This window comes from Pongo abelii, chromosome 19 (assembly GCF_028885655.2).
Source record: "Pongo abelii isolate AG06213 chromosome 19, NHGRI_mPonAbe1-v2.0_pri, whole genome shotgun sequence".
Lineage (NCBI taxonomy): Eukaryota > Metazoa > Chordata > Mammalia > Primates > Hominidae > Pongo > Pongo abelii.
The window spans coordinates 52,304,172-52,320,095 of NC_072004.2; the positions used below are offsets into that span (position 1 = coordinate 52,304,172).

A 15,924-nucleotide genomic window follows, 5' to 3' on the forward strand; every position below is an offset into this window, starting at 1 on the left:
GCATAGAAAAACCACAATGAGGCCGGGCGCGGTGGCTCACGCCTGTAATCCCAGCACTTTGGGAGGCCGAGGTGGGCGGATCTTGAGGTCAGCATTTCGAGACCAGCCTGGCCAATATGGTGAAACCCTGTCTCTACTAAAAATACAAAAATTAGCTGGGCGTGGTGGCGGGTGCCTGTAATCCCAGCTACTCAGGAGGCTGAGGCAGGAGAATCACTTGAACCTGGGAGGTGGAGGTTGCAGTGAGCCGAGATCGCGCCACTGCACTCCAGCCCGGGAGACAGAGCAAGACTCAGTCTCAAAAAAAAAAGATAAATGAAAAAAAAAAAGAAAAACCACAACGAGACATCACCTCACACCTGTTATAATGGCTACTATCAAAAAGATGAACCCCTAAAATGTATACAACTATTATATGGCAATAAAAACTTTTTTTAAAAAAGATGAAAGTTAACAAATGTTGGTAAAGATGCGGAAAAGGGAGCTCTGCCATGCTGCCGGGGGTAACGTGGACTGGTACAGCCATTATGGAAAACTGTAAGGAGTTACTAAAAAAACTAAAAATTCAACTACCCTACGATCAAGCAATCCCATTTCTGGGTATATATACAGATCAATGGACATTACTGTGTTGAAGGGACACCTGCACTCCCACGTTCATTTCACCCACAACAGCCACACTATGCAAACAATCTGCATGTCCGCCAGGGTGAGTGGGTCAAGGAAACGTCAAGTCTGACATTGTATGAGGAGGCCACTGGACTAGAAAAAAAAGAAAGCTCAGTAAACGTGTCATCCACTAGAACCAAACCAGACTGACTCTCAGCCTCTTAAGAAACCACAAGCGGTGGTGGCGGTAACAATGCTCTTTATTTGTGGCGTTTAAAGGCGGTGTTGGGCGGGGCAGCGCCCTCGCATGTATTAGGCACAGGTTCGGAACGCAGCACCTTCCCAGGGGCTTCCCTACTAGCTCAGCCCCATAAAGTCACTGGTTTCCTCCATCTGGACCAGCAGCCGCACCAGCCAAGGCGCCCACTGGGTGTCGGAGGTGGGCGATGTCAATCCCCGTGGCCTTCGTTGGGAGGGTGGAGCTGGCCAAAAAGAGAGCGGTACAGTTCTGTCCTAAAAGACAAACACAGCAAACTGGTTAACACGCTGGTTCACTATTCAAGGTTAAAAAGGAACACAGAAGCTGGAAAATACCCCATTCTGTTTTTTCTGTTGAAAACACAGCCATGTAATTAAACATGCATCCCACAGCTCTTACTCACAAATACAACAGAAGGAAGAAACCCAATCAAACAGTAAAATATGGAAATGGTCCAGTGCGGCTGGACACCCGTCTCCAGGGAATGAGTGTTCTGTAAGTTTGCCCTTTGCAGACAGGCTCTTCAAGTAAGAAAACAAGATTGAATATTTTAATAGGATGTAGGAGACCGCCACCCGATGAGGAGGATTCAATCAGACATGGGATGTAGGGGGATATAATTTAGTTTTCATACATTTTCTTGGACTTGGCAGTACTTGAAAAACAATGAAAATGAGCCAGCAACACGATTCCAATTACTATCATCTGTGCAGTTGTTCAGGAAGAGAACCAAGCTTCTTCCATACTCCCCAGCTGCCCTGTCTCTATTCTCAGTCTAATAAATAATATGATTGGCTAATTTATTTCTAAAGTTGGGTTTTGACATTAAAACAATAACATGCCAGGGTCTTGGGCCCCTAAAAAGAAAAGTAAATGACCACTTTCAAACTCTTTTAAATGCAACATACACAAAAACATCCGGCCAAAGCCATGTGTCAAGGCCTGGAAAACCTAAAAGGGGTTTGGGTGGGGCAGCGATCTTTCCTATCATTGAGACAGAAGCTCCAGAACACTTTCCCCTGTGGATACAGAGCAGATCCTCCCTGCAGAGACATGAGGGACCCACGAGGTTCCAAGCAGGCAAGACCCGTATGAGGACGTCCCTATCATCAGGGAGGTGGGCGTGCAGCACGTGACTGCAGAGGCAGCCATCCATGTCCACGCTCTGCAGAAGGCCCAGCCAGTAGCCCTCACAGAGACAGGGTGGGCGCACACAGGGCTCAGGTCATGGGCCAGGAGCCCCAGAAGAAATCTACACCTGCTCGGATATTCTCAAGATGAAACTCAAATTCCAGCCTGCCATCTTGTTTTAAAAGTGCTCTCATCATCTGAGGGTCAGCATCGGCACATCTGACTTTAAAAGCAAAACCAAAAAACCCCACCTTTCAAACAGCAAGGCTTCAACACAAAAAACTATTGGTCTTTTTTTGAAGTCACCCTACTATAGTTATGGATAGGAATAAAGGTACTACAATTAGGAAATCCAACAAAAAGAATAGAGTATCAAAGCTTTAAAAAAGTCAAGAGAAAAACATCTTAAGGAAGAACTACAGAAGCCACAAATGTAAGCTAGCCTTATCATGTTGGGGACCGCGGGAGGGACAGGCAGTGAAAGTGCAGGGCAGAAAACAGGCCTCCAATTTTATTACAGGAATTTTATCCCAAGAATGTGCTGATGCCTTCACCCTGAACTACCCAGCAGACCCCTAGGCCACAGACAAAGGACACAGCTTCCCCCTTGGCTCCACCCATCTCTTCTGCTCTTCTGTTACACACATCCATATGACTAGCCTCAATCAGCCCAGACGAGGCCTGACAAGGTGGAAGGCAGCCCCAGACCAAATACAAACCAACGGCTTCCAAATCACCAGCTCCGTCACACAGATACCGTGGTGCCCGGGGCAGGCTCCACTTCATCACACCATGGCCCGCCTATTTGCCAGTAAAGACAAGTCTCTCTAGCTGTTTCCACACACAAAATTAGATGGCGTGAAAGGGAGAGTTGCCATAACAGAAGGACAGTGTGACTTTAAGACAACAACGTCTGATGAGAAGGAAATGCAGAGGCGCGAGGCTATTTAGCCCTTCACAATCATACCCTTTCCAGCCTCGCCGTGCTTGCCTGCACCAGACCCCATCATTACCACTGAGCAAATGCTTCCACTCTGCGCGCAGTATCAGTGCAATGCCTGGGCCGAAGGCAGCAGTTACTGTCCGCAGCAGGGTTCACGTGTCAGGAGCAGAGAGTGAAATGCTGAAACCCATGTTTTCATAGAACATCATTTCACACTCAGGTGGGCAAAGCTGACAAACAGATGCAGCTGTTCATGGCAAAGCAACTTGGGAAGCTGAGTGGTCTGGGTTCTTAAAATATTTTCAGAGACAGAGAATATCAATAGGGGATTATTTCAATCTAAAAGTCCCCAAGCAATTTCAACTTTTACGTCTTCCTCACCCGCTATCACCAGCTGGTGACCGTTTTTACCTTCAAAGCATCTCAAACTTCACAGCTCCTCCAGGCTTCCACTAGGTCAGATCTCACCGTTTCTCACGAAGCACATAGCAACAACCTCCTGGCTGACTCTTCCACTCCCTTCTCTGAGACAAAGCAGACCCTCCCTGGGGCCCAGGAGCAGCACGGGGATGAAGATGCTCGCCCCACGCCCCCTGCACCGGCCACCCCCACTGTAGATTCCAGCGGTTCAGCTTGGCCTCAGCCCTTCCTTTTTCCAGGTCCTGGCTTTGGCTCCTGCCCTGAGCAGCTGGGTGGTACAGGGAGGCACAGCCCTTCCTGCCTCTTTACTAGGTTGGAGAAGGGAGGGTTGCGCATTTTTATAACGTTTTTCACAGTAAGTTTAAATAGTTACAAAATATATAATGACCAGGATGTTGTGAAAATTAACTTTCGTAATGCCTGCATTGGAACCTACATGTCATAATGATTTGATACTCATCGTTCATTCAAGTAACACATAAACTATTTTTTTTTAAGATGGAGTCTCGCTCTGTCGCCAGGCTGGAGTGCAGTGGCGCGATCTCGGCTCACTGCAACCTCCACCTCCCGGGTTCAATTGATTCTCCTGCCTCAGCCTCCCAAGTAATTGGGACTACAGGTGTGCGCCACCACGCCTGGCTAATTTTTGTATTTTTAGTAGAGACGGGGTTTTACCATGTTGGCCAGGATGGTCTCCATCTCTTGACCTCATGATCCGCCCGTCTTGGCCTCCCAAAGTGCTGGGATTACAGGCGTGGGCCACACATAAACTCTTTAACTTGGACATTTTATAGCACCTTTTTCTTTTTAAATTTTATTTCCACCTGACTTTTCCCTACAGAGTTTTGTCCTAATATAATGGTTTCATGCTTGAATGTCTTTTATCAATCACCCTTATCATACTTCTTGGCCACATTAGTCTGTAAATAAGAACACTTTTGAAATTTTTAAAATTCAAAAAATTGAAATGAAAATATTTTAATTGTTTGACATTATAAGGCTCTAAGTAGTTTAAAAATGTTCCTCTGGATTATTATTAGGATATAATCAATATATAATAACATGATACAATATATCCTAATTTTAGTGAAAATTTAGTATTCATATATGTGTAAAATGTTACTGGAAATGCATCCCTTAATGATATGGATGAGGCTTTTCCCTCCATTTGTTCATGGATCCATGGAGGAATATTATTTATTGCCAGAATCAAGGAAGGTTCAGCATCAATTCTACTCTTTGTTTTTTGTTGACATAAGCACTGAGAAACGTTGTCATATAAACAAGCAGATAGGAATGACAGAGTTCTGGCATAGCAATGCCACTTGATTCTTTTTGCTCTTTCTGAATTATACGACACACACAAAAAATCGCACAGTGACTTGTCCCCAAACATTAGTCCTAACGGTCAACCAACTGCCAACTCAATTCAACTCGTGTTCTCCGGCGATTCTGCTGGAAGTGAAGACACGGAAACCACCCGGCCTGCACAGGGCTTGTCCTCTAGTCCTTAGGCGTTTCCCTTCTCAATATCTGTACCCATATTTCCAGCTGTCCTTGTGTTTGAGGAACTGGAGGTTTTCCTGTGGCAGCCCGAGGTCCATGTCACTTTAAGGATGGGCTCGAGGGAGGCTTTTCAAGGCCGGAGAAGGACGAGAGTAAAAGGAGAACCTGGCCCTCCAGCACAGGCCTGCTCTGGGGCAGACAGCTTTAGGAAAGAGCGTATATCTGGAGACTTGACTCCTTGACTATCCGTGTCTACCTTCCCCTTGGAAAGTCTCTGCATACCCCAGTGTGAAGACTGAGCCGCAGGGTGCACTGAGCTCTTCCTCCCTCAAACCTAGGCAGGTATCTAGGTGCTTAGGGAAAGGCAAAGACATCTGAAAAGAAACAAAACACGTCCATAGCCCTTACCCCATCCCAAGAAAAACTGCAAGTAAAGACGAGGCTACAAAAAGGTGCCACAGGACCGAGGGCCAGACCGCCTTCCACTGCATAAACATTTGCCCCCGGCTGCATCTTCCTAACTGGGATTTAGCCATGTGGAGAAGCTAAACTATCAATCCTCCAGGTTAACCTTGTTCCATCGGATTCTCCAGGGTAAGTGTGTAGTTTCATACCTGAGGTCCCCTTAAGGCTATGCATAATCAATTTTTTAAAAAAATACATAATTCCTGCTCTCCATCACATTAAGAATCAAGATGCGAATCACTGATCTGTAATCCCCCCCATCCCCCAGCACACACACACTCATGGTCAGTGGGAGTGTCCACTGTAGACAATGTGTTCATGCTGGTATCATGCCGGGGAGCAGCCTGCGGAGTAATTAACAGGACTTGGACCCGAGGTAGAAGGTTGATAGCAGGGGCTCTTCCTTGAATTAAAATTTAACTTACCCTTTATTGCAACCTACAAAAGCAAGTAATGAGCACTAACATTTTTATTTCTTTTAAACCGTCATTAGGCTGTAGAGGGGATAATTACCTATCTCTAGTGCAGTAAGGTTTTATAACCCTTAGTGAGGCATTTTCTAATTTAATATTTTTACTATATTATCATAAAACCTGTTTCTAGAAAAAAAAATGATCATGGATTAGCAGCCATTTTCCATAAAGACAGAATGTGTGTGTGCGTGTGTGTGTGTGTGTGTGTGTGTGTCTGTCTTAGGATTTGGCTTATTTATTATGTGATTCTTCTGAAGAGACTTAAAGTATGCACATTGTAGCTAGCTGTGAACTGCAATCACTTGAGTGGCAGGTAAGGTTTTAAAAGCTCTGAGAGAAATGGGGGTGTATGTGTATGAGAATGCTGCCCCTCACTGATGTGTGGATCCAAATATGTTCCCTTCAGTTCCACATGTGCACTCACCCCACCACAACACAGATCACTGTCTTTCACGACGTCATTTGGGCAAACAGTACAAAGGAGCATATTAAACCTGCAAATGATCTGTGTGGGGCTTTCAATTTGCTAGGTCAGTAGCTTGCAGCACTGGGGATTCTGAAGGAATTGTACCATCCACTCTACAGAAAACCACACTCCTCCTACACTGGCCCTGGAACCCCCAGGCCTCCAAGACATCCCTAAACTGTACCTACCCACAAAGACAGGTGGACAGCAGAGAGAACACAGCCATTCCACTGCTCCCCGAAAAAGCCTGTGCAGCCTCCCAAAGCGCATCATGGTCTCCGAGCAAGTATTACGCGCCAGTCTTCCAAAGGAGCTGGCGGAGACAATGCTGCTGCTTTCCAGACGAAAAGTGACTCATAGGCCAGGTATGGTGGCTCATGTAATCCCAGCACTTTGGGAGGTTGAGGTGGGAAGATCACTTGAGCCCAGGAGTTTGAGACCAGCCTGGGCAACACAGTGAGACCCTGTCTCTATTAAAAATAAATAAATACATAAAATGATACACATAATTTGTCTTTGACTAATTAAAAATTGTTCATTTGTTGCTTCTTATGAGTGAGGGGTCTCCCTAAATATATAAGACACATCCCAGAATGTCGTGGCCCTTCCTTCCTTTCTAATCTTCTACCTCTCCCACACTGCACACAAAAGTGCTGTAGCATTTGCTTCTGCCTTAACTCAATCCCATACATACATTGCAGAATCAAGGGAAAAGAAGAAAGCACACGGCAGGCAAGTCGGACAAAGGGTTCCAATCACAGCAGCACTCACGGCTAGCAGGGTCTGGATCCGATTTGAAACCCTACAAGTAGAGTCCATCCAGATATGGTCAGTCAGCGGAGAGATTCACACGCATGCCTGCTCTGCACCGACCAGCGTGGTCACCGATGACAGATGTGTGCTTTTAAAATTACTGGTGATGTACTGATGCTGCCTTTTTTCACATTTGTCTTTGAAAACAATTTGCTTAGTGTGGTGGAAGCTTAAACATGTACTAGATGTATATGATTCCATGATTCCTGGCCTCAAAGCCTAACATACTATGGGTATAATCAATTAATTAAAAATATTTGAATGTTTATTTGAACTTTGTTAGATTTTGTGGAGGTTTACAAAGACATGAAAGGCACAGCAGAAGCTAGATCGGGAAGGTGAATACATGCAGTAAGTGTGTCTCAGACAAACCACTCCATTTGGGGAGACACACAAACATTCTTCCTCCTGCTGAACCCAATTCTGTCATTTTAGGACTTACAGCCATGGCCTCTTGTCCCTCTAAAGCCAGGAGAGAAGTTAGGCTGACTACTATTCCCTGTGGCAGCACTTCAACTATTTGATGTCTTCCTCTAACTAAATCTGTTCTTTTCCAGGTTCAGTGGCCTCAGTTCCCTCCATTCCTCCTGTGACCGAGTCTGCTTGCCATCCTGACTGCACTCCTATGAGCCCTCCGTTTGCCAAAGCTCCAAAAGCAAGGTCTTCGGAACCCGCAGCCCTTGTGAGCCCAAAGCAGGTGGAGCAGGACTCCATCTCTCCTGCACTCTGAACACATACTTCTCTCTGTCTTCCCAAGGCCTCCACTCTCTTCTGTTCTATCTACCAGTATGCCCAGGGCCTCCCAAATGTCTGCGGAAAAAAAGATGTCTTGCCAATTATCACTTGGCACGTGCTAACGGCACCAAACAAAGGGATCCTTCTCCAATAAAGCACGTGCCTCCATTCTGAATGCCAGAAACCAAAGTAGGCCAAAGGGCAAAGGCTACTCACTCCTCCATTTTCCTCTTAAAAATGTCTACAGACCACATGACAGCAGCTTTCCTTTTTTTTTTTTGAGACGGAGTCTCGCTCTGTCACCGAGGCTGGAGTGCAGTGGCACCATCTCGGCTCGCTGCAAGCTCTGCCTCCCAGGTTCACGCCATTCTCCTGCCTCAGCTTCCCGAGTAGCTGGGACTACAGATGCCCGCCACCACGCCCGGCTAACTTTTTTTTTGTATTTTTAGTACAGACAGGGTTTCACCGTGTTAGCCAGGATGGTCTCGATCTCTTGACCTCGTGATCCGCCTGCCTTGGCCTCCCAAAGTGCTGGGATTACAGGCTTGAGCCACCGTGCCCGGCTTGGACAGCAGCTTTCTTTTCTTATATCCTTAGAGAAGCCAGCTTAATAGAAATCTTGAATAGTTAAATAGAACAAAGCGAATGCTTTTATATGGCATAGAGCATGGTATCACAAATGCAGAGGGGCTGGAAGGTGCTGTCAGAGCTGGTTCTGACTGGCTCAGGTCCTTACTGGGTCTAGGACCTTAGGTAAATTATTTAGCCCCCTGAATCTTAGCTTCCTCATCAGTAAGATGGTGACAATATCTTCCTTAAACATACTGTTTTTACAGCACTAAGCAAAGTCCGCATTGCATAAATGGCATCATCATCTATGATCATGAGAAACGGAATGAGACAGAGCAACATGCTGAGGACCTGTGTGCATGCATTACGGTTGCTCCCAACCAACACGAGGGACAAAATGGCACCCTCCTTTCATCATTCCTTTGCTTTCCCCGACCCAAATCCATCCTACTCTGTATCAGTGACTTTACAAATGAGAGAAAGATATTTGAGAAGTGTCTCTATGACTTAAAAGGAGAAACATACTGATCCAAATGGCAGGCAATCGCCCTGTGCTCTCTGGGGCTGTGTGGTAGGGGCAGCCCTGTGTATGTCATGGGAATGGGCTCAGACACAGGCGACATGCATTAGAACTTAGCTCATCAAGGCTGGGTGCAGTGGCTCACACCTGTAATCCCAGCACTTTGGGAGGCCAAGGTGGGCAGATCACCTGAGGTCAGGGGTTTGAGACCAGCATGGCCAACATGGAGAAACCTCGTTTCTACTAAAAATACAAAAAATAGCTGGGCATGGTGGTGTGTGCCTGTAATCCCAGGTACTTGGGAGGCTGAGCCAGGAAAATCACTTGAACCTGGGAGGCGGAGGTTGCAGTGAGCCAAGATTGTGCCATTGCCCTCCAGCCTGGGCAAAAGAGTGAGACTCCATCTAAAAAAAAAAAAAAAAAAAAGAAAGAAAAACTTAGCTCCCCAAGAAGCCTGGATTGCTGGGAAAGTAATCCAAGTAAAAAGACACAGTGCTTATAAGGAGTTAGTATTTAGTCAGAATGGCACAAAAATCACTATAGTAGAAAACTTAGGATTTCTGAATACGGTCAAAAAGTCGGTACTTACTCTCCCTCACTCTCCTCTTAACATCCCCCAACAACCAAAGGAGGATCACAGGCTTCTCTCCTGAAATCTCATCATAATTCCATACCAAAAAACAAACCAAAACTGAACAACAACAAAAACCCCCACAAAAAAACCACAAAGCAGAAGAAAGGAGGTAATGGGGAAAGAAAGCAGCCTTCTTTCAGCTAAGGCTTATTTCTTAACAGGATCAACTTAGCAAAATAAGAATGACTCAGAGACACCCCTTATCTATCACTAATTACCTAAATCTAGATACAAGGCAAATCATGTCCAATCCGATACTAGCTGAACTCTTCACAAGGTTCCAAAACAACAAAACCGCAGCCGTCCGAATCTGCCACAAGGTGGCAGTACACGACTCATTTCCAAGCGGACCCAGCCACCAGTCAGGGGAGCCCATAAATTACCCCGTGTGTCTGCTCTCATCACCATCCTCCCCAGTGCTTGAAGGAGACTCTAGAAGGTCTGTTCCAATTCGTTCTTTTGGTCAGGTCAGAACTAGGTCCTTCAAACCTCTGCAAAAGCTTTTAGCCCTACAGCTCTAAATTACACATGGTGACACACGGCCTCTGGCCTGTCCCCTAAAGATCAGACAGACTCAAGATTTATAAATGTTCCAAGAAGCAGGTTCAGGCCCCAAACAAAGGAACTGAGAGGCTGGGGAACAGGGAGGAGAGGGGAGAGGGATGGGGGCGAGAAGGGGACTGCACATGGACAGGTTTTCTTCTCACTTGTGCTTCCTCCTTACTCAAGCCAGTTACAAATCCCCTGCACTTTAACAAAGGAATAAAAATACTCAAAACTTCCACCATCCCTACTACTAGCTTCAAATCTTCCACATGATTTTAAAGAAAAATAATTTACCTTAGCAGACTTGCAAAAAAGCAGAGGGGTGGGGGAGGAGCCACTCTTCAGACAAAAGGGGCGCTGCTCTTTCCACGCATTAATATTCCATATTCCCGGGATGATTTCCACTTTCACAGTTTGACTGTTTTATAACAGATTTGATGTGAGAGAAGACAAATGGCCTCACAAAGGAAAGACGACAAATCATCACACTGCTTTTAGCAGGGTTTCTCTTTATTTTTATTTATTTTTATTCTGGACCTGGGATGCAGAGCTCTCTGCCTTGCTGGAGATGTTTACTATTAACGTCAAGCCACCACGGTCCCCGCAATAGAGTTGGCTGGTGTTGTGTTTACGGTTTTGTGACTGCTGGCTTCAGGAAGATGAAGCTCCTTGTTCAAACAGCAGCCCCTCTAACAGCTCCTGTTAAAAGCCAGGGGATGCTTCACTGCTTAGACGTGAATCACTTCCCCCAACTGCACAGAAGGTGAGACTGACATTCCAGTTACATTTATATCCGTATCAGGATGCTGCCCAACAACCCAGGGCGTGTGTGCGTGTGTGCGTGTGTGTGTGTGTGTTGGGGGAGCACAGGATGCATCACTCAGCTCTAGCTTAACTTCAACACGCAGGAATTAGTGAGGGTATTCAATGTCAACCCACAGAGTTTTGGCAAGGCACTCTGCTATTACTTCTGGTAATAAGTTGGAGGATTTCTTTTGCTTAGAAATCTGGTACCAATCAAAATGCACTTAGAAGCAACTACTAAGTGAGCAAATGCAAAGTGCCAGCTCTTCAATGCGAGTCAGGAGACACAGAGGAACCGCCGGGGCCTCGGGAGCAAGCCCTTCCAGCTGCTGGCCAGCTGCCCTGCCCGGAAGTCTCCCCCAGAGTGTTCAAGGAGCATGTGTTCTCCTGGCTCTCCTCTGCCTTCCTTCTCCCAGGTTCTGCTCTTGGCTTCCTCTCTTCTTTTGACACCCTGCCCTGGTGATCCCACACACACTCTAATGGTCTAATGGTCTCCGCGCCAAGGACCCCAGAGCCTGAGTCCCCGCTCCCCCGCCCTCCCCCTAAACTCATCTCCTGCCTTGCAAGGCTCTTCTGACACCCAAGCTACCATTTCTCCTAACAATGGCAGCAAATTCTTTTTTATTCACATCCCACACAACTGTTTAATGGCAGTGAGCTGTAAGACAAAATTACAGATATCGATACCACATTTTCTGATGAAAAAATAAAATCCAGTCTGAGATGGGGCTCTTGTTCGGACTGTATGCCTATTAATTGATTAAAAAAAAAAAAGGCTGCTCTCAATCTGTCCATATTTTTTTTGGTTTTTAATAGTATCCTTCAAAGAACTTCCTTCCTGCCTCTGCAAATCAGAAATTCAGCAAAAGGAGCATCTGTCCTAAACACCTGCCAGGTGAGCTTTCCCCAGCAGCACTGAGCAGGCCTGCAACAGGGGGGCTGCAACAGGGCATCTCTCCCACTCGTTTCACCAGCTAGTCCCTGAGGTCAGCAGTTTGATTACCTCAGCCAGTTATACGACTGGCTCTAAAAAACCTGACTGCTAAGTGCAAAGTGAGCAGTTTGCATTTCCTCCCCTGAACCCTGAAGAGTCTGTCTGGCTGCATAGTTGTGCTTCCCCCTGTAGGACTGAGCTGTGGAAGAGGAGGCAGAGTGCTGCCAAGTGTGTGTATGAGAAAATGTGTATTGATTTCTTCTTTCTTATAGGGGAGCACAAAGCATTGAAGAACCATTGCTCATCTTTGCAGCATTTCACATTCCATACAAGAGACAAAAGGCCCAACCCTCACTACCCTCTGAGAAGCAAAAAGGGGAACGGAACAGGACTGTGTCTCCTGGGTGTCGGCAGCCACCAGTGCTGCTGCAGGTCAGCTACTGAGACTCCAAACACCTCAGGGCCCATGCCTGCTCGCCTGTCTCTCATCAAGTAATTTCCCTTCTGGGCTGATGTTTCCTCATCTATATTGTAGAAGAAAGGCCTTCAGTCTTATTTACCATGTAAGTGGAGGTGCCCAGGGGGTCAAAGAATTAATGTTTATAAAGTGTTCTGCTCCCCAGGGAGACAGTGGTAAAGCGTAGGGTGTGGTTATGGCTCATTCAAGACCTCACTTCCGAGGGTGGCTGGTGAGAGCTTCCCATGACCACGTGCTGCCAGCAACTTGAACTCCAAGTCTAACGAGGTAAGGTCCTCCATCTAAATATCCTTTCTTAGCTTGACACTTAATACCAACACTAAAAATAACAAAGCAGCCAGGCCTTTCTGCTTTGTTAATGCACTTACAGAATCCATTCCAGAACTGTTTTCTTCTTAAAGAAAAATCCTGAAAGCAGAGTCCAGAACACTGACCAAAAGCTATAAATCACTGCAGAACCCTGCTGGGCTTCGTGCTCCATAGTAACTGCATGGTGAGTATCTCTAATCCAAGTATCTGAAATCTGAAATGCTCCAAAATCTAAAACTTTTTGAGCACCGACACAAACTATGCTGTAAGAAAATGCTCACCGGAGCACTTCAGATTTCAGATTTTCAGATTAGGCATGCTGAACGGGGATAATACAAATATTTCCAAATCCAAGAAAATCTGAAATACGAAATTCCTCTGGACCCAAGAATTCCTGATAGGTGACACTGACTGTAATAATTTATAGGAAGGCCATCAGAACCAAACCTGGTTTAAATAGCACAGAAAACCTATCGTATATAGTATATAGCAGGAGAAACCTATAGTATATAGTATATAGCAGGAGAAAACCTATAGTGTATACAAAGTTTAGGGTCTTGGAAGTGATGGAAATGTAAGAGTGTTCTTGAGAGAGCCTTTCCCAGGGTTCAATACTAAGTAAAAATGACCCCCAAAACCCTCTAAGCAAAGGGTTGGGAATCAGAAGTTCCAGAGGAGAACCTTTCATTCTGGGTCTTTTCCAACATGGCCATGAGCTAAGAACAAAATAAGGAGCTGGCCCTCAAGCAGTACAATGGTTTAGCATGGAGACCTGACCTATGAATAATTAGGAAACAACCTGGTGGTAGATGCTATACATAATATGCATCTATACAAAGTGACATGGAAGCAGAGGAAAGTATATTAAAGAAGTGAGATGATTTGGAGAGATTTCAGCAAAAGAGGCAAGAAATTCATCTTCATCTTACAGGACAGTTGCAAAAATAATCTTGTAAACAGCAAACTGTAAACAAACATACAAGCTGGAGGCCTTTAAAAGCATCTCAGACAGGAAGCCTCTACCCAACTTTTTTGGGGTTTGCACAGAAATGGCTGTATCTGTATTGCATGCTGAGGGATAGTGGCGTAATACACAGATGTGAAAACACAAAGTTTGTTTATTTAAATAATGATCTGTTAGGGGTTACATTTAAAATAGTCCTCAGAAATTAAAAAATTAAAGAGAACATTTTATTCTCAATAATCCAGTGAACAAGAGGCCTGTTTTCACTTTGTAAAAGAAAGAAACCATGGGCCATAAAGAAGGCTTCCCAGGGTGGCACTGCATACGAGCGAGGGCACAAGGTGCTCAGGAATACTGAGTCAGCTGCCGAGCTCAGAGGAGGCCAACAATAACTGGAAAAAGACCTTAAGTGAAGTGTTTTGCAAATACTACAATTGAAATTAAAATATATTATTCCAAATATATGAACATAAAATCTCGATAATACCAAATACAAGATTACAGTACACATAGGCATACTTCTTTGACTTTTAAGTTAACATTCTTAGCAAGAAAAAACCCCCAATAAGTGCGTCTGTTAACTGTTACACAGTTAACAGTCTAACTGTTAGGGAGGAACAAACAGAATGGGTTCAAAGAAGAAAAAGCCACCTGCTCGGTGGGGGTGGAGAATCTGAAGTCTCCCTAGAAAGGCTGGTGACTTCATGACTGAATATTTCAACAGGAAACAACAGTGAGACGGGGGTGGGAGATGCTGCAGGCTGTGAGCAGAATGGACAGACATGCAGAATAGGGAGTGTGTCCCAGGGATTGCAGGTGTCTGCTCTGGACAGCACACGGGGTAAAATAGGCGATAAGGAGAGAAAGGTGGCAAGGCAACAAGTCATCGATGGCCTTGACTGGCAGGCTTGAGAGTCTGGGTTTTATGCTAGAGGCAAAGAGTAGCATGTGATATTGGAGGAAGGTGAATCTGGCAATGAAACACAGAACTGATGAGAATAGAGACTATTGGTTAATACGCTGTTAGTGTAATAGTTGATGTGGGAATTAAAAAAAAAAAAAATTGGCCAGGCATGGTGGCTCACACCTGTAATCCCAGCACTTTGGGAGGCCGAGGTGGGCAGATCATGAGGTCAGGAGATTGAGACCATCCTGGCTAACATGGTGAAACCCCATCTCTATTAAAAATACAAAAAATTAGCCGGGCGTGGTGGCGGGTGCCTATAGTCCCAGCTGCTTGGGAGGCTGAGGCAGAAGAATGGCGTGAACCCGGGAGGCGGAGCTTGCAATGAGCCGAGATGGCGCCACTGCACTCCAGCCTGCGTGACAGAGCAAGACTCCGTCTTAAAAAAAAAAAAAAAAAAAAAAAATTAAAAGGCCAGGTGCAGTGGTGGCTCATGTCTGTAATCCTAGCACTTTGGGAGGCCAAGGTGGGAGGACTGCTTGAGTCCAGGAGTTCAAGACCAGCTGGGGAAACATAGCAAGACCATGTCTCTACAGGAAAAAAAAAAAAAAAAAAAGGCTGGGTGGGGTAGTGTGTGCCTGTAGTCCCAGCTACTTGGGAGGCTGCAGCAGGAGAATCACTAGAGCACAGGAGTTCGAGGCTGCAGTGAGCTATAATTGTGCTACTGTAATCCAGCCTGGGCAACAGAGTAAAACCTTGTCTTTTGTTAAAAAAGAAAAAAAAAAAAAAAAAAAGACCTGGACTCAAAAAAAGAGGCAGTAGAAATAAAAAGTGAAGATCATTGAACAATATATTAAAACAATGCTCCAAGTAGATTAAAAGAAAAAAAAATTCAGATGAAATTAAATAAAATATAGGTGAATAATTGTTCTGGGATACAGGAGAGATTGCCTCATCATAAAACAATGAAAAACATCCCCCACAAAAAGGTTCTTACATATTTAATTAGGTTAAAAAGTAAAACTTCTATGTGACCAATAAAAATCATTAATATTGAAAGGTAAGCAAAATGCGAAAATCTACAAAAACCAGGAAATGTTATATAACCATAAATATAGCCATAATATAGAGAATTCATACAGGAAGAAAATTCATAAAGAAAAGTCAAAACTCAAAAAGAAAATGGGCAAAGGATAAAAACAACTACAAATGATACAAATACATGATTAATACTCTTCAAATTTACTATTATAAAAGAAAATAAACATTAGATTATAGCCCACTGCCTACCATATTATACGTCCTCAATAAGGTGTCATTTGTTATGAACTTAAAAACAATAAGTAACTTTTATATCTAAATAGAAATATTTTTTAAAAGATAGCTCTCCCGGCCGGGTGCGGTGGCTCACACCTGTAATCCCAGCACTCTGGGAGGCCGA

General features: G+C 44.9%; 1 protein-coding gene across 1 annotated transcript in view; it reads right to left on the bottom strand.

Annotated features, from left to right (window-relative positions):
* Positions 1 to 851: 851 nt before the first annotated feature.
* AATF (apoptosis antagonizing transcription factor) overlaps positions 852 to 15,924 on the bottom strand; it is a 115,962-nt gene continuing 100,889 nt past the window's right edge. The window contains exon 12 of the mRNA XM_002827307.6: positions 852 to 1,122. Coding sequence (XP_002827353.3) covers positions 1,059 to 1,122 — 64 coding nt within the window. The 3' untranslated portion in view covers positions 852 to 1,058. The remainder of the gene's footprint in view (positions 1,123 to 15,924) is intronic.